The 21,956-nt window shown below is 38.9% G+C and overlaps 1 protein-coding gene across 1 annotated transcript in view; it reads left to right on the forward strand.

Annotated features, from left to right (window-relative positions):
• Positions 1-21,956, forward strand: part of LOC108670108 — a 51,974-nt gene that overhangs the window by 18,772 nt on the left and 11,246 nt on the right. The window contains exons 3-21 of the mRNA XM_018157558.2: positions 1,793-2,096; positions 3,324-3,459; positions 4,354-5,227; positions 5,390-5,512; positions 6,460-6,608; positions 7,691-7,822; positions 7,943-8,065; positions 8,831-8,929; positions 9,222-9,380; positions 9,848-10,558; positions 10,749-10,871; positions 12,185-12,348; positions 12,712-14,546; positions 14,822-14,950; positions 15,638-15,775; positions 18,331-18,473; positions 19,213-19,404; positions 19,992-20,180; positions 20,457-20,571. Of these exons, the coding sequence (XP_018013047.2) occupies positions 1,812-2,096; positions 3,324-3,459; positions 4,354-5,227; positions 5,390-5,512; positions 6,460-6,608; positions 7,691-7,822; positions 7,943-8,065; positions 8,831-8,929; positions 9,222-9,380; positions 9,848-10,558; positions 10,749-10,871; positions 12,185-12,348; positions 12,712-14,546; positions 14,822-14,950; positions 15,638-15,775; positions 18,331-18,473; positions 19,213-19,404; positions 19,992-20,180; positions 20,457-20,571 (5,819 nt within the window). The 5' untranslated portion in view covers positions 1,793-1,811. The remainder of the gene's footprint in view (positions 1-1,792; positions 2,097-3,323; positions 3,460-4,353; positions 5,228-5,389; positions 5,513-6,459; positions 6,609-7,690; positions 7,823-7,942; positions 8,066-8,830; positions 8,930-9,221; positions 9,381-9,847; positions 10,559-10,748; positions 10,872-12,184; positions 12,349-12,711; positions 14,547-14,821; positions 14,951-15,637; positions 15,776-18,330; positions 18,474-19,212; positions 19,405-19,991; positions 20,181-20,456; positions 20,572-21,956) is intronic.

Below are 21,956 nucleotides of genomic sequence, written 5' to 3' on the forward strand. Positions count from 1 at the left end.
AATGTCTGTGCTTGCCGCCCTGAGCTTCTTGTCTTGGTAGGTTGTGGGATTAAGGATAGTTGCGGGGATGCCACAACAACACGTGTCGGCACGCATCGGTCTGTTCTTCGTAGAAACCCTTGACTTTGGGGATCAGAATTCTCAGAAATTTTGGTGTTTCGGCCAGTAAAGCACAATCGTTCGCAGTATTTTCGTAATTCAATTTCATCCGAACGATTTTCACATGTCTATGAAATTAGTCTCATTGATTTTGGTTGCTAGATTTCCACTAAAATTTGTATTCCCTCGACGGGAAAGTGTTTTACTTCTCTTTGACCGATCAAAGCAAACTCAACTCATAAATTTCGAACCTAAATTATTTTCTTCATTAAATTTTTTCCATGTGAGATATGCTAAATTCAAAAAAGCATAATGGAATCGTACCTTTGGTACTAATTGACCTTACAATCGACTTCAATACGTTGAAATTCGCATTTATTGGTTTAGCTGTTTTCTAACAATAATTAAATCGTCATTGCATGATTGGGAGGTGCGTAGTTTCCTTTGACATTTGCACGCGGTATACGCTTTCTGAAAACATAAAGATAGAAGAACATTAAAAAATATTATGAAATACGCAGTTCATATGCTAATATTCGACAAATAATAAGACAGGCAAAATAATAAAAATTTCTTTCACCCTATTTCTCATATCTACTAACAATAGAAAGCCTTTCACCACACACTTCTTTTAGTCTAATTGAAGGAAATTTCCCCTTCCTAGGATCAGCTCTACTTTCTTGCAGTTTGGCAGTAATTCATATATATTTTGTTCATCCGTTGTTTTCTCTGTGCATTTTTTTGCGTTCAATGCTGTTAAATAAACCACATGTTCGTTTTACCTGAAGTGTGTATCAGCAATAATGATCACGACGATATTTTGAATACGTTATAATAAACATTAAGTAATACATCAATCTAATCGTGATCAGTATTAACAATTTGCATAACATGCATGCACCTACACCACTTTCGACCGCAAGCATGCATAATATTATGCCTGAGTGTAATGCTTCAACACCTGAAGCAATATGAGGCCTTGTAAGCTGCGGATGAATACCATGCAACAGCTGACACGAGAGACAAGGCAACGTGAGAGGCTTGAGCTCCACGTGTATTGTATCGTCCTATAAGTACGCTAGAAGGATGCGCGTTTGGCTTGGCAGGATATGCAGCTTGCTAAGGATTGGTAATGGGGTTGTGAGGTGCAAAGGTGTGTTACAGTACAGTACGCACTGAACATGGAAGTATAAGCGTGTGTTACAGCACCTAAAGAGCATGGAAATATATGCGTGTTTTGCAGCAAGCAGTGAACATGAAAGTATAAACGAGTGTTGCAGCAGAATATGTGTGATGCAACACAGTGATAGCTTGGAATTAAGCGCTTTTTGCTACACGCAGATTGTTTGGAGGCAGATCCGCGTGTCACAATTTACTAACATCATTCACTCATTGCCTTCATATTGACTAGTACTCTATGCAACCTATATAATCTCATGTTAAAAAAGTCAGTGCGCATATATTTTGCGTACCATAATTCATTTAGTATCAATTTTTCTCATTTTCGGTAAAAGGAATCCCGCGCTAACAGAACAGCTTCACGTTGGATGTAGCCTCTTGCATGAATATTCTTTTCCAAGTTGAACGTTATAAACGCGTTGCTGAGTTTGGTACCCAATCATTCAATTATGCGATGGAAGCGCTTTAGTTTCTTATCTTTCCAATATTCTATAAGATTGTGTCTGGTTCACAGGACGAAGGAGCCTCGTCTCATGGACCAACAGATCATTAATGCCTACCAACCGCCCGACGCTGCCATCCTGAGACGGATAAACAGCAAACTACTGCCTGACGACAAACGAGTCAAGATAAAGCCAGAGACAACCACCAGCACTGAGCCGGTGACTGCTGCTGTCCCCACGGTCGCCCCAGGGGTCCCTGAGACGCATAAACCTGACCGTCAGCATCCGCACAGAAGGCGGCGCAAAAGGAAGAGAAAACGCGGAAAAGGGAGGAAGTTGATTCGTAGCAATTATAATTCAACGCAACTTTCTGAGGTGACAAAATGGATTGAAGTTAAAAAGAAATTTTATTTACAAATTTATTTTTACACGCATTGTTTTATATCTTGGGACAGGTTATGGGTTCTAATAAACATTACCTATAATTTTTTTGAACTAACATGAAATGTCGCAGCAGTCAAGAAAATATTTCAACTTCGGTTTTATTTTTCAGAATTAAATCATAACTGAGTGTCAAACCATATCGCAGTTACAATCAAATGAATCTATGTATACACTGTATATTACTAGTGAATGAATTGTTTACCATATTCTTTTTTACTTTTTTGCATATTTTGTGGATTTTTGATTCGTTTTAGTGTAAAAATACGCCTTTACCTGATACTCTTATGTCTACAGGGCCCGTTATCATCGAATAGATAAAATCGGTAATGTAAAATGTTTAGAATGGTTAGTCGGATGAAAGTTGAGTAGAACAACCGATCGGACGGACCTTAGTAACCTGTTATTGAGCGAACACGAAGATGAGTAAATCTAGCTTCTCCGTTGAAAAATAATTTCAAATCTGTGCATTTTTCATTGAATAATGTTTTGAATTGTTGCAAAACATATTTTTATTTATAGTGTATGAAGAATATTTCTGTTCTGTTCTGTTAGAATATTTTTAGTGCAATTTCTCTAACTAATTATATGACATCTTTGGTGATGATGCTACGATAACTAAAACGTGATCTAAATTAAGTATAGAAGTCTACCAATTATAAAAATCTGTGCTATTCTATTTCGGTAAGAATTTTTAACACTAGATTTTCTTCGCAGTTTTTCGGGATATCTTTTCTATTCTCAATGTTACGTGGCCATCCATCGTGGCATGGGACTGCTACGTCCCAAACAAATACAAAGGAAACTATTAACTCCTTTATTTTTCAAAAAATCCAAGGCCACGATGCGATGTTCTCAAACAAACGTAATTCCCTCTTTTGAGAATCGAAAATCGTGTTAAGAAGCTTGTTAGTGCACTTGATGGCAGCAAGAGACAAGAAGTGTACCTCAAACCTTTTTATCTCTCACTCGCACAATGCTATAATATCTTGTATCTCACAAGTTTTTTCTCGCCTCGGGGAAATTCTTGTTGGCCTTTGAAGCCTTGAGTGCGATTTTTCCCCTTGAAGCTTTTTGTACAATTTTTTTTCCTTTGAAGACATTTGCTTGATTTTCCCTCACTTTTTGCCTCTAGTACGATATTTTTGCCTCTACTGACAGAACAACACTAGACGAATGCCGCGAGTCCGCACCTCAACCACCCAAGCACCTCCACCCTCATCGTCAACCACATCCTCCACTACCGTCACCACCACCACGCCACTTCCAGCCTCTACCTCACCAAAACCTACGAAAGGTCTTTATCGTAAATTGAAGTGGTAATGGTGCATTATTTATAGTACTTATAAAAGTTACATTTTTTAATTTATGGTAGTCAAATTTCTAACTATCGCACGTTTTCGTCAGCAAAAGTTTCCATATTCCGCATAAACTATTACATTTAATAAAATAATAAAATGGGAGAATTAAGCTCGAAAAATGAGCGGAGGTGGTGTCTATAGTCTAATTAATCGAGTAATTCCCTGCAACCATTGTATAAATGTAGACACAAAACTTTAACCTAGTACGGTGTTACTTACAAGTCGTATCTAATGTTATGCCCATCATCGTTTAAAAATGTTCGCAATCATGTAGCATTTGATTATGTTGAATTTATTTGCTCGAAATTTTGAGCTGAAGATGAAGCTGATCTTCAAATCGTTGTCGCTAAAATTACGATGAATCTTCTTATCACTTTATTTGTTATAAAATTCGCAGTTTATTTCCGATTCAGGCAATCTTGTGATGGATTTCGTACTATCTATATAATTTAATCATTTAGGGAAGTGCCCGGCTAACTAATCTTACCAGTTCAAGTGAGCGATAAAAACATTTACCTCTAAATTTTCCCTTCTGTAAATATTTCAGGAATTGATCCCTATGCGATGAATTAAACAAGCTTTTCATCATAGCTGGAGGTTAGGTTAGTTTCGGAAATTTGTTCTCTTTTTCATGCTTGAATTTAATTCAACGATTATTAGATTTTAATTTGTATTGAAACTCATTATAATAATAAATAGTCTTCTTTTATTTTGGCTAACGGCGGACAAATCAAAGTGGCCAAAAATAATTCATTTTAAACTTTAATCCTCGAATTTCTATCAAATTTTCAGATATTCTGCCTTTTAATAATGCATTTATTTCGTTGTAGCTGGTCGAAGAAGAAAGGAAAAGTCCAAACTGCGACCACTAACATCGAGCGATGCGACTTTATCAACGGACACAAACGACGTCATGGAGATGCTAGGGGCAGGAGCCAGTAGGGGTAGCGCCACCAAGAAGCTCAAGCGACGAGGTCAACGACTCAATGGCGAGACTCACAACCACAGGAAAAAAGGGAATGGAAGGAGACGTAGGAGAAGGAAAAACCGAGTGTTGACCACTCCACCGCCGACTGTCGCTCATTCCGAGGAGATGCAAGTTATCAGTCACGACTCATCTAGCGATATTGTAGGCTTCCCCGAGAATAATGAGGTTAGTACTTCTCCGGAAGATAATGAGGTTTTAGGGTCACATATTGAAGCACCTGCGCGTGAACACCGAGGAAGCGGAGGAAGATCCTCAGCACCAGAAAGAAGTCGCAGCCACAAAGCTCAGGAGCCCGGTGCTAACCCCTTGCTGCTGCTCTATAAAAAAATCGCGGATAAAAAACGTCAGAACAGAGAAGAAATGGACGGCCAGCCAGCTAATGAATACAATGGAGAGGAAGGAAATAAAGGTGATGAAGAAAACAACTCCAGTACTGAAGGAACAGGCATTGAGGACAAAGACTTGCCTACACGAGCCCATGCAGTAGACCCGGTGGTACAAACCAGCGAGGATAGTTCTTCGTCAGCAGTACGTAGGCGTAATAAACTGCTGGACACTGGAAATGCTATCATTCAAACGGACACGGAAGACAGGGATGAGGAGGGTGACAGCGATGAAATCCTTAAGAAGAAAACTCGAGGAGAGTCGCAGGAACTCCCAGAAGGATACCCCACGGACCGCTTTAATACTGAGGATGCAGGATCCCTGAATACACGGTTGGCTGAGACATAACCAGACACACTCTAATATAAAGAATTATTTCTATAAGAATTAATTGCCATAAACTATGAGGCCGTTTTCCTAAATTGGTTGTATATATATCACCTGATTTCATCGTGCTAACGGTTTGATGCACAATATTCCCCTTTTCTGGACAGATTTGTTGAGACGGATGAGATTATTTTCGGTAACCTGGATACGAGCTGCATCATCTCAGCCACAGACGAGCTTTACTTGCCACCTCCGCGCGTCAATAACGCCAGGGTGGCTTCCTACCGCACGTGAGTCCAATACTAGCGGCAAAAAATGAAGGATTTAAGTATAAGGCTAACAATGCATGGATGAATAAATGCTTTCTTAATTCAAGCCGTAATTATTCCTTGCTAGTTACAGTTTTGCGCTAGTTGACGTTACTCGGTTTAACTTCACTTCATCTACCATGAATTTAGCTGTATTAATTAAGCTTGGTTCGGTTAATATTATTCGGTTTTTATTATTTAATTTGTATCCATTTTACATTTTTTCGAATAATAATTTACGTTACATTCAAGTATGTTACACAAATTAGACTCAGCACAAGTTTACTTGATTCAACTCGGGCTATTTCAAATTAAATTGAATGTTTTAACTGCATTCGAATTGCGTGCCTATCAAAACAAGTGTACTAATACATGTATCAAGTTAAATTGTGTTCTGGGCAATAATGTGTTATGCACGATAAACTCTAAAAAACATTTTCATGTAGCCATTCGTCAAATTTAATCTCATGTCCTGATTTGTATGGACTGCTGGCGGATAGAAGGTAATTTATAACAATTATTGCATGCAACTGAAGGTTTTTGATGACGATTACTACATGCGGCTGAAGGTAATTAATAAATATTATTGCCTGTGGCTGAAGATAATTAATAACAATTATCGATTATGGCTGAGGGTAAATAATAACGATTATTGCTTATGGCTGAAAGTTATTAATAACAATCATTCCTTGTGGCTGAAGGTAATTAATAACAATTATTTTTCATGACTGAATGTAATTAATAACAATTATTGCTGGTGGCTGAAGATAATTAATAACTATTATTTCTTGTGGCTGAAGGTAATTAATAACTATCATTGCTCATGATTGAAGGTAGTTAATAACAATTATTGCTTATGGCTGAAGGTAATTAATTACAATTATTTCTTATGACTGAAGGTAATTAATAACTAATACTGTGTGAGGCAGAGTGACCAACCCTCTGGCGCCGCACAACTCGTACCTGGAGGCCGTGTACGAGTGCAACTTCAACCACGAGCTGCGCGAGGGCACGAGCAACAGGCTCTTCTGCGAGCGCGACTCGTGGCTCGGCACTCTGCCCGTATGCGAGCATTACCGTCAGTATTTGATGTGTTGCGAGATATTTGTTGATTGAATGGTTATGATAAAGACATATATTAAAATTTTTCTAACATCATTAGTTATGATATCACCAACAATAAATAATTTTTTACCTGGTTGGTTATGAAATCAGCAGGATCGAAGATTTTTCTCACTTGAATAGTTTCAAAACTTACCCAAGTATTGGAGTTTTGGTATGTTATGAAATCGATTTTAGTGAAGAACTTTGAAGATTTTCATGCGATTTTACAGATTTTCTTACCTTTTTCTCTTATGTATTTTTACTATCAATTTTGGATCAATTTCTTATTTATGTTTCGGGGTATTTTTGCTGCTACTGATATTCTCTCAGATATTCATTAAGTCAAAGAACATTGCTTGCAACTTAATGTCAGTGAATTGCCTATAAAATTATTCATGTGCGTGAGCAGTGGCTCTTAACTAAAAAATAAAAATTTACCATTTCCAGTATAAAGAAAGCTTTAGACACTACGCCTAAGTCAATGACTGTTGCCTTTAAGTGCGGTCATATTATATGAGTCATATTATATATTATATTATTAGGTACATTACAATTTACCTGCTGGAGAAAAATAAACTTCATAGTAAATCATTAAATCCAAAAAATACTTAACGAAGAATCAATAGAAATAAGAAAAGATAGAAAATACTTAACTTAGAATCAATACTTATTATTGATTCTAAGGCCAAATTTACAATAAGAATTTAAAAAAAATGTTACATTTTTACCTTCGCAAAGCATTTTTTGCATGGCAATCAAGCTTTGAACAAAACGTAAACGGGATTTTTTAGAGCGTATCATGAGAAACAAATTTTTGATAGCTATCATATATTTATTCGAAAGGCTAACAAATATCTGCCTGAGCATAATTGTTAGTTTATAACTATGACCGTCAGAGATTCGACTCGTTTCTAGTGCGGCAATGAAAAATCACTGATAATAATAATTTATTTTCCCCTATGACAATTAGCTTAGATTGTACAAGTAGCGAGTACGGTAATATATATATCACAGTGAATACAAGTGTTTGTTACAATTTGCAATTATGACGGTCAGATTCAACTCGTCGCGAGTGCGGCGACAACAACGGAGGCTGTGAGCAGATCTGTGAGCGCTCAGAAGCAGGCGCCTACCAGTGCTTCTGCTACGCTGGCTTCAAGCTGCGCGACGATCGCTTCACCTGTGAAGGTGAATCTATTTAGCTCTTCGGAATATAAGATATTGATAATCACTATGATTGGGCTCGGCTTTTCGAAATTATATGTAATATTTCAAATATAATCTGAGTGATTATGAAGAGTGTTGCAGATGAGAACGAATGCGAGGTTGGGAACGGTGGATGCGACCAACTCTGCGTCAATGAGGTTGGCACACACGCTTGCTACTGCTCCCAGGGCTTCAGACTCGCCACCAACGGCCGCTCTTGTGTCGGTGAGAGGCAAGATCTTTGTTTTGTTGGTATATTATTATTCTTATATATTATATTATTCTATTATCGATATTATTCTTCGATGTGGCAGTATTTCCAGTTGATTTTTCTCATTCTTCTCAAAATAAGAAAATTTATTTCCAGTTTGGTTTTTGTTCTAAATCTGTCATTTCAGCATTCAGTGTCGATTTGTTGTAGATCGAATTTAATTTGTGAAACTTTTTTCTGAGAAGTAAATGTTTCGAGCTTCGTATACAATTAGTAGATTACCATTGAGATCCAATATTCTTCTGATAAAATCTATCTAGGATCTTATGTGAAGTAAATTGTACGGAACCTATATACAACTTATCGAATACAGTTGGGAGAATGAAAATTTATCTAACTAACGTTACGAGCGTAGTCATGGGAAGTCTCCGTGCTTGATAATGAAAATATAGGTTTCAACAAATGATCCTAAGAAATTTAAACAAGTCTATGTTAGATAATTTAATTATTCGAACTGGTTCTCACGTAGTTTTGACTGATATCCCGATATCAAGTTCTAGCTTATCGTTGATGTATGAGCTGGAATCTAACAAGTTTGTCAGTTAATTGTCAGTTCATTGCCGGATCTACACTTGGCAGCAATTGATTCCTTGCAATTTGCAATCATCTCAACTTCAGGACTTGTGGATACCTACAGTTTATTTTGGTTGTCCTCGTTTATAGTTTTTGCGATTCATGAAAATTCAAAGCAAATAATAATTTGTCTATGAATCTCGCAGATAAAAATGAGTGCCTTTTACGCAACGGTCACGGTCCCTGCCAGGACCGCTGCCACAACACCGAGGGTTCTTACTACTGCTCGTGTGACTCCTTCCCAGGTGAGTGATGGGTAGGAGCTCTTCTAACTTTAGTCATAATTTAAGATGATTTTATCTACGAAATTAGTCATTTCTGTGCATAATATCTTAAATCCGTTCCTAAAGCACTTATTCCGTTGATATGCTACTGACCGCCCGCATTCTGTTTTCATGAAAAACGCTCACAGCATATTTGTGCACATGACTTGGTATTCTTCCAATAAATAAAGGCTTTTCGTCTCTCAAACTATCCTAAATTAGGCATGAAATACTGTCCTATTTTGCGATGCAAACAAGACGGTTAATGCTCCAGGTACCCACTTGGGAGCTGACAACCACACGTGTGCTGACGTCGACGAGTGTCAGAACAACAACGGCGGCTGTGACCACATCTGCCTCAACACCTTCGGCCAGATCTTCTGCACGTGTCATGACGGCTACCAGCTCGGCCTCGACTGGCAGTCCTGCCATGGTGAGTTCTTGAAAAAACAACTGGAAGTGATTCTTGTTGTACAAGATTAATTAATTAATTAATCTTTGATAAACCCGAATATAATTTGATATTGATAAACACAACTCGAATTTATACCTGATCTACACGACAAGTATTGATTATTGAGGAACATGACCGGAATTAATACCTGATAAAAAACACGACAGAAATTTATTTCTGATAAACACGATTCGAATTCTTTCCATGCTGGGGGCTAGCAGATCTAAACTTATTTTTTTCCAAAAGAGCATGAACACTAGAATATTCTCCATTTTGAGTGATCTTAAAAAAAGTAATTTAGTAATGATATCATTAAATTGAATACTAATAATAGATTTCTTAGTAAAATGAGATATTTTTCTAATATGCATGAATTTTGGGGGGTTGAGGTTGATGAGATAATGACAAGTGACGACCATAATACTGTTTAATGGGTTCTGGGTGAGATGTGGACGAATGCAGCTTCCCCCACGTGAAGGCGGAGTGTCCCCACGGGTGCATCAACACCCCCGGCAGTTACCGGTGTCGCGACCCTCGCCAGACCGGTCTTGAGGATGTCTTCGAAGTCCGTGAGGAGGAGAAGCGAGGACGAGAAGCGGCAGAGGCTGAGGAAAGAGCAAAAGAAGCCGCAGAGACCGAGAAAAGGGCACGTGAAGCAGCAGAGGCCGAGGAGCGAGCACGCAAAGCAGCAGAGGCTGAGAAAAGAGCACGTGAAGCAGCAGAGGCTGAAAAAAGAGCACGTGAAGCAGCAGAGGCCGAGAAAAGAGCACGTGAAGCAGCAGAGGCCGAGGAAAGAGCACGTGAAGCAGCAGAGGCCGAGGAAAGAGCGCGCGAAGAAGCGAGAGAAAAAAGAAGAGCAGAAGAAGCTGAGAGGAGAGCTGCAGAGAGACGAAGAGCTGCGGAGGAGGCCAGAAAAACTGCAAGAGAAGCAAGGAGGAAAGCCAAAGAAGCTGAGAGACAAGCAGCCGAAGAGCAGCGTTTAAAGGCTGAAGCTGAAAGAATCAAAGAAGAGGAAATTGCTGAGCTTCTAAGAATTCAACTCGAAGAAGAAGCGCGTGATGCTGAAGAGAGAGCTGCTCAAGAAGAGGCAGAGAAAGCAGCGGCCGAGCGATGCGGCAATGGCACCATCTTGTCTGATGATGGAATCCAGTGTTTAGGTCAGTCTAATGTTGAATTCAGTAATTTTGTCTGATATTTAAAAATAACTAAGAACAGTAAATCTTCTAGTACCACCATATGTAATTTACGCGAAAAATAATGCGAATTTAAACATAATTTTGATCGTTGAAACATTATAAATTACCTAATTGTCAACGCGGCTGGTCATTTCGACGTTAAATATTTCAGACGTGAATGAGTGTGAGTCGCTCACCCACGGCTGCTCGCATGCGTGCGTCAACACAGAGGGCGCTTATTACTGCGACTGTCCTCCTGGATACGAGCTCGGCTCTGACGCGCGAGTTTGTCAAGGTTTGTGTCCATCATTCGTTCATAAATTTATATTATAATCAGCGGAACAAGTGTTGACTGCAAACATTCGTTGGTATAGGGTGTAGGCTAAAATCATTACAAAGATCTTAAATCAATGTTATAGCCAGAGGAGCTTGCGTATGTATTGAGCGTAGATTTAAAACGTTAAACAGCTCGTAACTCACTTTCACAGCCAGGGGAAGATGCATAGATAGCAGGAATAATACAGAGGTATAAAAGTAGAATAGATTCACTGCACAGATCGTAACTTTATATCCTAACAAGAAAATCTGAGTAGACAGCAAACATTCATAGGTATATGGTTAAGATTAACTCTTCTGCTCGGGCTGCAATTTTAAACATCTCGGATTATATCTGCAACTGTACAATTAAGGTTTCAAGGAATGTGGTGAACAAAGGAGATGCAGGAATTAAATATAAGTACATATACATACCACTTATTGGTCTGTAAACAACTGATCACTTTAAGAAAGCATCTTTAAAAGTTTTATAGACCCACCAACTGCAAAAATTTCATTATCTGATTATTCAACTATTTTCAAGAGGTAAATTTTGTGTTGAAAGTCTTTGGAAAAGTCTACGGGTTTTAAGTAGAATATTTAAGTAACTTCTGCTCCTATTTAAAATGTCATGAATGCTCATGTTAAAAATTGTATCATTGCAATTTCAAAGTTTTGGACGTAATGAGGTTCCGATGAATTTCAAAATGTACTTATTTTTATTATAAATATATTTGTAGTTCAATTTGAATATCTTGAATGATGCTGGCGTACAACAAATTTTTAAGTGATACACCTACGAATAGTAATAACTTATAAATTCACCCTCAAATAGATCTAAAAATTATATATGTTAGGAATTTACCTAGATAATACCATTCTAGATGCCAATTGAACCATTAAATTGAAAACCAGAACTCATGTTCATTATCATCTTAGAACTTATCATGATCGGTTTTGGCGCTCAGTTTTCATCTTCTTCACTGAATTTAATCGATTCTTTACACTTAGGAAACAAGTTTAGAGCAGAAATAGTTAAATTTACAGGCTAATTATGCGAAGAGCAGTATTTTGAAACTTTGAATTAATTTCTCCTGCAACAGCGTAGAATACGGAAGGGATAATGTATTAACAAATATTCATATCAAAATATTGCATTGCTTCGAATATTTTAAACTAATATTTTCATTTATAACTTAGCTCATATTTGAAACTGACCAAGCTCTCAGGCTGGATTGATCGCGAATATGCGAACAACAATTCCCAGAATTCCATCATGCCCTGCCTGCACAGACAGAGACGAGTGCGGTGAAGGCAGCAGCGGCTGCGCCCACGTCTGCAGCAACACTGAGGGCAGCTACAGCTGCGCATGTCAAGCTGGCTACGAACTGGCGGCCGACCTCCACGCCTGCCGCGACGTGGACGAGTGTCTCCATCTCAATGGAGGCTGTCAACAGGTGTGTTCTTGCCTTTTTTGGCTCCAACTAATTACTCTAATGGATTTCATTAGATTATTCGCCTACTATTGTTTCTTTCATTCGTTTATTGGGAATGAACTTCCAAAATTCCCTTTGAAAATTTTTCTCTAACCTTTTTGAATATAACGCCTGATGCATTCAAAGTTTTTCGATAAATATTATCAACACATGCAAACTGAGATTAATATGCCAACGAAATGTGAAGATATTCAGTTATTGAACCATATTTTTCACCATTTCTCTAGTTTACTTCTCTCTTTCTCCAATAAAAATAGTCAAAATAAGATAACTTTTATTGGATAGAAAATTCAGGGAGTTATAATTAATTGTCTGCATTTCCAGGAATGCATAAACCTGCCCGGCAGCTACGACTGCTCGTGCTCCTCAGGCTACGATCTCGTGGACGACCACAACTGCGTCGACGTGGACGAGTGCAGCCTGACCACGCACGAATGCGAGCATGCGTGTCATAACGAACCAGGCGGCTATCGCTGTTCGTGCTATCCTGGATACGAACTTCATGACACCTACAAGTGCAGGGATATTGATGAATGTGCTACCGAGTCGCGATGCTCGCACTTCTGTTCAAATGAGGGTGGTTCATATAAGTGTCACTGTCCCCCCGGCTTCGTGTTGGGGGAAGATGGCTTCGCCTGTGAAGACGTGGACGAATGTAGCTCTGGTGTAGCTAGCTGCACCCAGCGCTGCAATAACACCGTGGGCGGCTACGACTGTATCTGTAAAGAGGGTTTTGAGCTCACCACCGAGGGGTCGGTCACTGAAAACCAGCGCGTTTGCGTCGATTTGGATGAGTGCGAGCGTGGACTGCACAACTGCAGCCACAAGTGCCTTAACCTAGAGGGCACCTTTGAGTGTGGATGTCCAACAGGTTACAAATTCAATTCGACTAGTGATGATAAATTTAAACAACAATGTGTAGACATCGACGAATGTGCAGAAAATAACGGGGGTTGTGGTGGTGAATGTACCAATCTGATCGGCAGTTATGAGTGCAATTGTCCAAAAGGAATGAGGGTGTCGGAAGGAGTAGTCAAAGAGTGCACAGATATCGACGAATGCGCTGAAAACAACGCTCTGTGTAGCCATATTTGTATCAACCTCATAGGATCGTTTGAGTGTAGTTGTCCTGTAGGATACGAGTTCAATATCCCCTCAGATTATTACGATGATTATGCGGAACCCCAGCAGTCTGCCGAGGCTCAGGCTGGACTGTGGTGGAATACTTGCATCGATGTCGACGAATGCGCCTTCAACAACGGTGGTTGCAGTCACTCGTGTACTAACGATGAAGGATCGTTTGCTTGCCAATGTCCTCTTGGTTGGTCCCTAGATACCGATCAAAAAACTTGCATTGACATCGACGAATGTGCGCAAGGAAATGGTGGTTGTTCTGAGTCATGTCGCAATTCTCTTGGATCTTTTTCATGTTCGTGTCAGTCAGGGTACGAGCTTAGCGGAGGCCTTTGCGTTGACGTGGATGAATGTCTAGCAAATAAATCAGACTGTAGCCACGTGTGCACAAACCAAATGGGTGGATACGAGTGCTCGTGCCCAACAGGTCTCGTACTTGAAGACAATAACCGTACGTGCTCTGATCTCAACGAATGCGGTCTTAACAACGGAGGTTGCTCCCATTTCTGCACCAACTCGCATGGCGAGTATGGGTGCTCGTGTCATCTGGGTTACTCGCTTGGCAGAGACAACCACACGTGTACAGACATCGACGAGTGTGACCTGGAGGACGATGTGTGCAGCGAGACTTGCATCAACACGCCAGGCTCATACGAATGTCGCTGCAGTGAAGGTCTTAAACTGGCAATTGATTTGCGTAGCTGCGTCGATGTCAACGAGTGTGGTGACAACAACGGGGGCTGTTCGCACGACTGTATCAACAGCGAAGGTCGCTACTCCTGTCTTTGTCCTCTGGGTTACGAGCTCGCAAACGACAACCACACGTGTATCGACACCAACGAGTGTCTCGTAAATAACGGAGGTTGCGAATACAAGTGCAGCAACCGTGATGGTGGACACGAGTGTTCTTGTAAACCTGGCTACCAGCTCAAGGCAGGCAACCGCTCTTGTGAGGACATTGATGAATGCCACTTCTACCCCGGTCGGTGTAGGGGCGAGTGCATCAATACCCGCGGTTCCTACAAGTAAGCATTGGCCAGACTCATGCTATTTTTACTCATTGTAATTTCTATCAAAGGAAGAACAGATGAGATCCATATTGTTCAGATGAGAAAAACCGCTTGTGTTATGGTTGTCATACAGGTTTAGTTTTCAAAAGTATAGCAATTTCAAAGAATAAAAAATAAATACTGAACAAGTCACGAAACTTTAAAGTCAAATTGAAGGCGAAATATTATTAATTTATTCCATATAATTTTTCTGTCAGGAAATTTTCAGCAATATTTTTCATTGTTTCAAGATGCACATGCGGCGCCGGCTTCCGCCTGGCTGCCGACGAAGTCTCGTGTGAGGATGTGGACGAGTGCAGCGCGGGCAACGGCGGCTGCTCCCACACCTGCGTCAACTCGATCGGCTCCTTCGAGTGTGGGTGAGGTCTCGACTGATCTCTTCATCAACAAGAAATGGAAAAATTTATAGATTCACTATAATTAGAAAATTTACAGTTTTTATGCTTTAAGTTTTTATATACTGAATATTTTTATTTTTCAAATTTTACATTTTCAGGTTGACCTAGTTTGAATTTTTCGAATTTTGAAATTTTTCAATTTTTAAATGTCACAAATTTTCAGTTTTCAATATTTTAATTTTCTTCAAGTTCGAATATTTAAAATTTAAAATTTTAAATTTTTTTATTTTAAATTTCCCAAGTTGTAAAATTTTTATTTTAGAATTTTTCAAATTTTCAGCTTTAAATTTTTCAATTTATCAGATTTTCTATTTTTAATTTTTCATTTCTCAAATTTAAAATTTTTGATATATACAATTTTTAACATTTTCAAATTTTCCCATTTTCAATGTCTCAAATTTTCAATTTCTCAAATTGTAAATTTTTTTAATTATAAATTTCTCAAATTTTCAATTTTTCTAATTGTAAATTTTTCAAATTGTAAATTTTTCAAATTGTAAATTTTTAATATTGTAAATTTTTCGAATTGTAAATTTTTGAAATTGTCAATTATTAAATTTTCAAAGTTTAACATTTTTGAATTTTAAAATTTCAAAATTTTCAAATTTAAATAAAAAAAAACAAATGTTTGTTCCATGCCGCATTCAGGTGTCCTGGCGGGTACGAGGCATCGAGCGGGGGCGTGTGTTTAGACGTGGATGAGTGCGAGTCCAATCCGTGCCACCACACGTGCATCAATACGCCGGGCTCATACACCTGCTCCTGCAACCCCGGCTACTTCCTTGTGTCAGTAACTACTCAATGTTTTGGCTCCTGCAACCCCGGCTACTTCCTTGTGTCAGTAACTACTCAATATTTTGGCTCCTGCAACCCCGGCTACTTCCTTGTGTCAGTAACTACTCAATATTTTGGCTCCTGCAACCCCGGCTACTTCCTTGTGTCAGTAACTACTCAATATTTTGGCTCCTGCATCCCAGGCTACTTCTATGTCAGTTACTCTTGTATACTCTTGTTCCTGCAGCTCCGGTTACTTCATCTTGTCTGTAATTATTCAATAATTTGACTCTTACAACCTCGGCTACTTCTTTGTGTTACCTTTTAATACTCTCAATACATGCAGCACATTCACTTCCTAATGTCTGAAACTCTTAATAACTTCTACTCCTGCAACCCTTGCTACTTGTCTGCGTCACTAACTCTTAAATGAAATGCACGTATTACTGAAATAACTGATACGAATTACTTACAAGCAAATGTTTGTCAAGATAATGATTACTATAAAGAACCATTTCTTCAGTGGTATGCTCACAAAGTTTTGCAATTCAATTGCTACTAAAAAACGTTAAAAAAACAATGCTTACCAATTAACGCAGGAAAATATAATATTAACAAACAAAAGTTTGTCAGTAAAATGTTTACAAACAAATGTTTTCATGAATAATTATTTTTATTTTATAAGTATAATGCTTACGAACAAACATTTATTGTAAAATATTTACGAACGATCGCTCGTAGGTATAATGCTGTCGAACAAACACGTGTGTCTAAAATAATTTCAAACAAACACGTGTGTCCAAAAGACTTTCAAACAACTACGTTTGCCATCGTAAACTAACTATTGACAGTATAATGTCTTGCACAAACGTCGGTGCATGAGTATTATGATTACAACCGATCGTTTTAAGTATATTTAGCGCCAACTAACTGATTTAGCGCCACCTAATAGCTACATCAAAGCAAAAAATTGGTACATCTGTCACCATGTCAAATGCTAAGGTTGTGGCTTCGAAGTCTCTCAATGTAAAGTTAAATAAATTCGGTAAGTTTGGCATTTGCTCTATCGATGTGTTACTTATTTGTACATAACTTTTGTTGGAATTATTTATACCTTTTATAGTTATAAATAATATGAGAATATGGCTCTTTGTTCGGGGGATTGTTCAGAATGAAAACTCGTTGTGGATTGTAACGGTTTCTGAAAACAAAGAAGGAACAATTTGAAAACAAAGTTGAGGTTATTCGAAATTATAAACAATATAGAGAAAATAATCGAGGTTAACACGCAATAAAATGATCATAACATAAGTAAATGATAACGTACCAAATTGCTGAACAATCTAGGGCAAGTTTGGTTAAAACTGAGTTTAGCCTGAGCTCATCAACTCTGGTCCTACCTAAAAGGTCCCAAGTTCATGTACACGGGAGAAATATGTTCAGTAAAATTCTTAACAATAGTTATCAAATTGATTAATGTAATATTTTACTATAGGAAATTTAATATTATATTTTTGGCACTACCGTAGTTCGCTTCGTTAAGTGTAGATTTTTTGCTTCACTGAGCTTTTCTATACGTAATACATTCTTTCAAAAATCAGATAATTGCGTTGAAATGAACGAAAAAATAATTTTTTAACGAAAACATACAGAGATGCATTTAAATTACTCTTGGCTAAAAATTTATGAGACTAATTCTTTTTTCCGATGGTATTTCGTCCTCATTTCTTCATTTCGTTCTCGTCATCGCTTAATTATCGTCTTGCATGTCTTCGACGAATCCTTCAGTGTTCAAATCCCTGCTGCTCTGCTCTGCTGCTGCTCACAGATTTTATCATTAATCAGAAAATGGGGGTATTTTCTCTTTGCCCACTATGTACCAAAAGTCTACCCATATTTTTTTACTCTCCTATAACTCTCGCATTGTTGCACGGCTTCACTTTTGGATTTTTTGAAATTTATTTACATGAATTTGATCAGGGTTGCAATGTCTTCGACATCATGGTTGCATAATTTATTTTGGGTCGTCGATCCTAAAGGCATATGCTTCAACTGTCGCATGAACGGTATCTATCCACATAAAGCGTCATTTCATCGGATATTATAAATTTGCTTCAGCGCTTCCATGAAATTTTTTCCAGTTTCAATTATTTGTAATTTGTTCAAAACATTGTTTTCCTCTGCTTCTTCTTTCGTAAATGCTCGCCACCGCAAAATACTAGACCATCATAAGACTAATAATTCACTGTCAGGGTTGCCAGAAAAGCCTTTACCTTTTCACGGCCAAATTCAACGATTTGGGCCTTTCAATGATTGCGTTGGCCGTTTAAATCTATGAACGCCTTAAACTTATCGCATTTTTAATTGCTAAAAACAATTGAGGTCAAATTTTAAAACGTTAAAATTGTATTTTTGCACCGAAAATTACAAATTTATGAATAAATAATTAATTTTGGATATTTTGGGGCCTTTTTTGAGATGATTTGGCCGTTTTCTTTTGCCACCTTTTGGCAACCCTGGCACTCGTAGTTACGTAGCGTAGACTCTAAGTGGTTGACGTTCACCAGTGCCCCCAGTCAGTGCTGGGACGTCAACGAGTGCGCTGACAGCAGCAGCGGCTGCGCGCAGCTCTGCACAAACACCATCGGATCCTACAAGTGTTCCTGCAGGCCTGGCTACATACTTGCTCCTGACGGACATTCTTGCGAAGGTGGGTTCCTCTAATGAAGATAAATCATATGCATCTCCGAAGCAGGTTAAATAAATATTCATCATCGAAATGGTCATTTTTAGCACATTTGCTCATTTATTGAAAAAATGCACTATTGTGCTCGCCATGTCCGTCTGTCTGTCCTTGACTTCATGTTTTCATCGACGAGAAAATGCGCTCTCTGTCACTCACTGCAGTGAGTAATGACTTATATTTTTTATTTTAGTACTTGTTTATATATTTTATGACTGTACGACTAGTTTCACTTTCTAGAGAACATTTTTACCTTTCCTGCAGTTCATTCAGCCTCGCATTTACATTTTTCCCTAAAATTTCATAGTCTAAATTTTGCAGCCAGATTTGTTTGCATATTCCATCAATGTAAGGAAATTAATATTAAGGTTATTCATGAACATATGAAATTTTTGCAGAACCTTATACATCTATGCAGGAGAAGTACTATGAAATGATTTGAGTGTGACTGTTGTTGTTGGTAGAAGAGATGATATGCCTGTGGACACTACATCGATCTGTCTGATTTTTGGTGGAGAGATGGAAAAAACATAGGAAGCATATCCTGACCTTCCAATTTTTTTAACTCGATTATTTTTCGAGTTACAGCCATTCAAAGTTGAATAACGTTTTTTTGGGACACCCTGTATATGTGAACCCAATTAATGTCATCCGAGGTTAATTAGGCATATGATCTTCCTGTTGAAAACATTCCTCATGACTACAGCGGAGGCAGTCACATGTGCACCTCCCCACGAACCTGAGGGAGGCGCCGTGAGCTGCGGGGAAAGCCAGGCCCGGTATCCTGCAGGAACAGTCTGCAGCTACAGCTGTGCAGACAACACGACTCTGCAGGGCAGCCTCCTGACCTCCTGCACGACACACGGCACCTGGAGCGCCAGCGCCCCCACTTGTGGTGGTACGAACTGGCACTGCTTGGTATGAATACCATTACTTTTGTCTGACTCCACGGCAGTCTGGTAGGAATAGCACTACCAGGCTGTGAAGTCAACAGTTTTTAATGAACTGAAATAAAAAAATTATTTTGCATCTACGCATGCTAATTTTTTTGCGTTTGCTTCACTATTCACGCAAAGGACTGTTGGATCTGTACTTTCGGGTATTCGAGGAGAAAACTATTTGTATGCGTTAACTAATAGTTATACTAACATCCGAGCTATTTTGTTAATATTGCAGCGAGCATATAGAGATTTCAGAATAAAGAAGTACCTAGTACAAGATACACTATTCATGCGATTTCAGTTTCAAATTTCACAGCTTCTCATGTTCAACGAAGGCAGATTTGATAATTTGATAATATACGCTTATTTCTTCAATGACTAACACCGTACATAAAATCGAACATCATTCCTCACTTTTACGCTGTATTATTATTACAGAACTTTAGCACCTACGAATGAATGAGCTCGACAGACGAGCACAGTTCAAATGATTTTTGTAGAGGCCTCGACAGTGATAAAACTTACAGGATATTTTGCCTCGCAGTGACGAAATGTCAGCCGCTGGCCGCCGCAGTGCACGGCCGCATTGCACCGTCACGATGCACGACCCGAACCTCCACCCCCGGCCAGCACTGCTACGTGTCGTGTGATCCCGGCTACATGGTACGCGGCAACCCGGTCATCACTTGCCCTCACACTGGGACCTGGCCAAGCGTGGCAACTTGTGAGAGGGGTGAGTGTCCAGCGTGGCAACTTGTGAGAGGGGTGAGTGTCTTGCATGGCTACTTGTGAGAGGGGTGAGTGTCCTGCGTGGCAACTTGTGAGAGGGGTGAGTGTCCAGCGTGGCAACTTGTGAGAGGGGTGAGTGTCTCCTGCGTGGCAACTTGTGAGAGGGGTGAGTGTCTGGCATTGAAACTTGTAAGAGCAGTGCGTGTCTATTCAAAATACTCTAAACCTATTAAAATTTGCATGCCATGACACAAACATCATCGAGTTGTGTTCCGAGCAGCCAGCGTGAAGCCGTTCATCCAGTGCCCCAGCGACTACACCGTCCCGCTGCAGCCAAACCAAGGCTCGGCGTACGTCAGGCTGCCGGCACCTAAAGCTAACGTCGACTGGTACAGGTCAGCGTCTTGTGATGTAATTCTAAGTACTAATTTTATTAATTTTCGATAATGGAAAATGAGAATCAGCTGTTTGAATTTTTATTCTGGAATGTTGAACGCTATTTATGGGATAGTTTGAGACTGAATGTGTCTTGTTGTTGTACCGCTTCCATCTTGATGCTAAGATTAAATTCCTTGGCTCCAAAAATGAAACACATTCTGTTTTGGAGAATCAACTGTTGAACTTTCTTGCTCTAATATTTGAGCTTTGACGCTACAGTGATCCAACAAATGATCTTTATGTTTTTATCTAGTTAAAACTGATTTTGAATTGTCATACCGTTGTGATGAATCTTAAATACAACCAAGATGCAAATTTTGGTGCACATGCCAACCCAAGATACAATATCACACGTGAATATATGCCATGGTCGTTGTTAATCGTAAGCATGGCACGCTAATACAGCATTGGTGACTCGAATTTTATAGCGTATCTGGGATTGATTTACTGATCTATAGTAGAAAATATTCTAGTTTGAATTCAATTTATAATGACATATCAGGGTTTGCCATGAATTTTATGTAGAAGCCTTTACCATTAGTAAAAATGTTGTATATAATGAACTTTTGCGCTGTCAAATGCTGGTTTGAATGCATGCTACCAGCAGAGCCACTCAATTCAACTGATCAACGAGGCAGCTGGCGGAATTAGGTATTATGGACCATATTGTTAAATTCTATTCCTGTTCGTAGTAATATCATATTATACGCGTGACTGAAAGTGTTTATAAAAGGATCAATCAACATTAAACTCAACTTTGAAGCGTGAAAAGAGCCATGAATTACACCGTTTTTTCCATCCTGAATGGACTCATGCACATCGGCAAGATATCATGGAAATCTTAATTTAGCGCAATAACTTTGGTAATTGTGGTCGCAAACTAGAACATTATTCTTGAAGGACTAGAGCAGTCTTCAGTTGAGGAGCATCACAAGAAATGAACCTACCTGACTTAACCATATAATACTAACTTTTCGTAAAAGTTATCTGGGATAAACCGTTTTTTTGTACACCCAAGGTGATAAATGTTATCCAACCAACAGATACTCATATTTTAAGAATGACTTACTTGCAGAATTAGGACCCTGGTTCTCTGAGTCAACAAGTTGAAACGAACTCGTAATCGAAAGCGATATGTGTTGAAAAGTGGATAGTCTACCAATAGTTCGCCCTAAAAATAACTCCTGGTCGTTTGAATTTACTTCATTTTGAGTAAATTTCCCTCCCTAATGGTACGTTTCTCAGTGCAGTTTTCAGATAAGATCCGCAGAAGGTCATCTTCGCAGCTCAGGCATTCACAGCCGCAGGTACACGCTTGCCTTTGCGTTGCCCCATGAAGTTT

The sequence above is a fragment of the Hyalella azteca genome, unplaced genomic scaffold (assembly GCF_000764305.2).
Source record: "Hyalella azteca isolate HAZT.00-mixed unplaced genomic scaffold, Hazt_2.0.2 contig15055, whole genome shotgun sequence".
In the NCBI taxonomy this organism is placed as follows: domain Eukaryota; kingdom Metazoa; phylum Arthropoda; class Malacostraca; order Amphipoda; family Hyalellidae; genus Hyalella; species Hyalella azteca.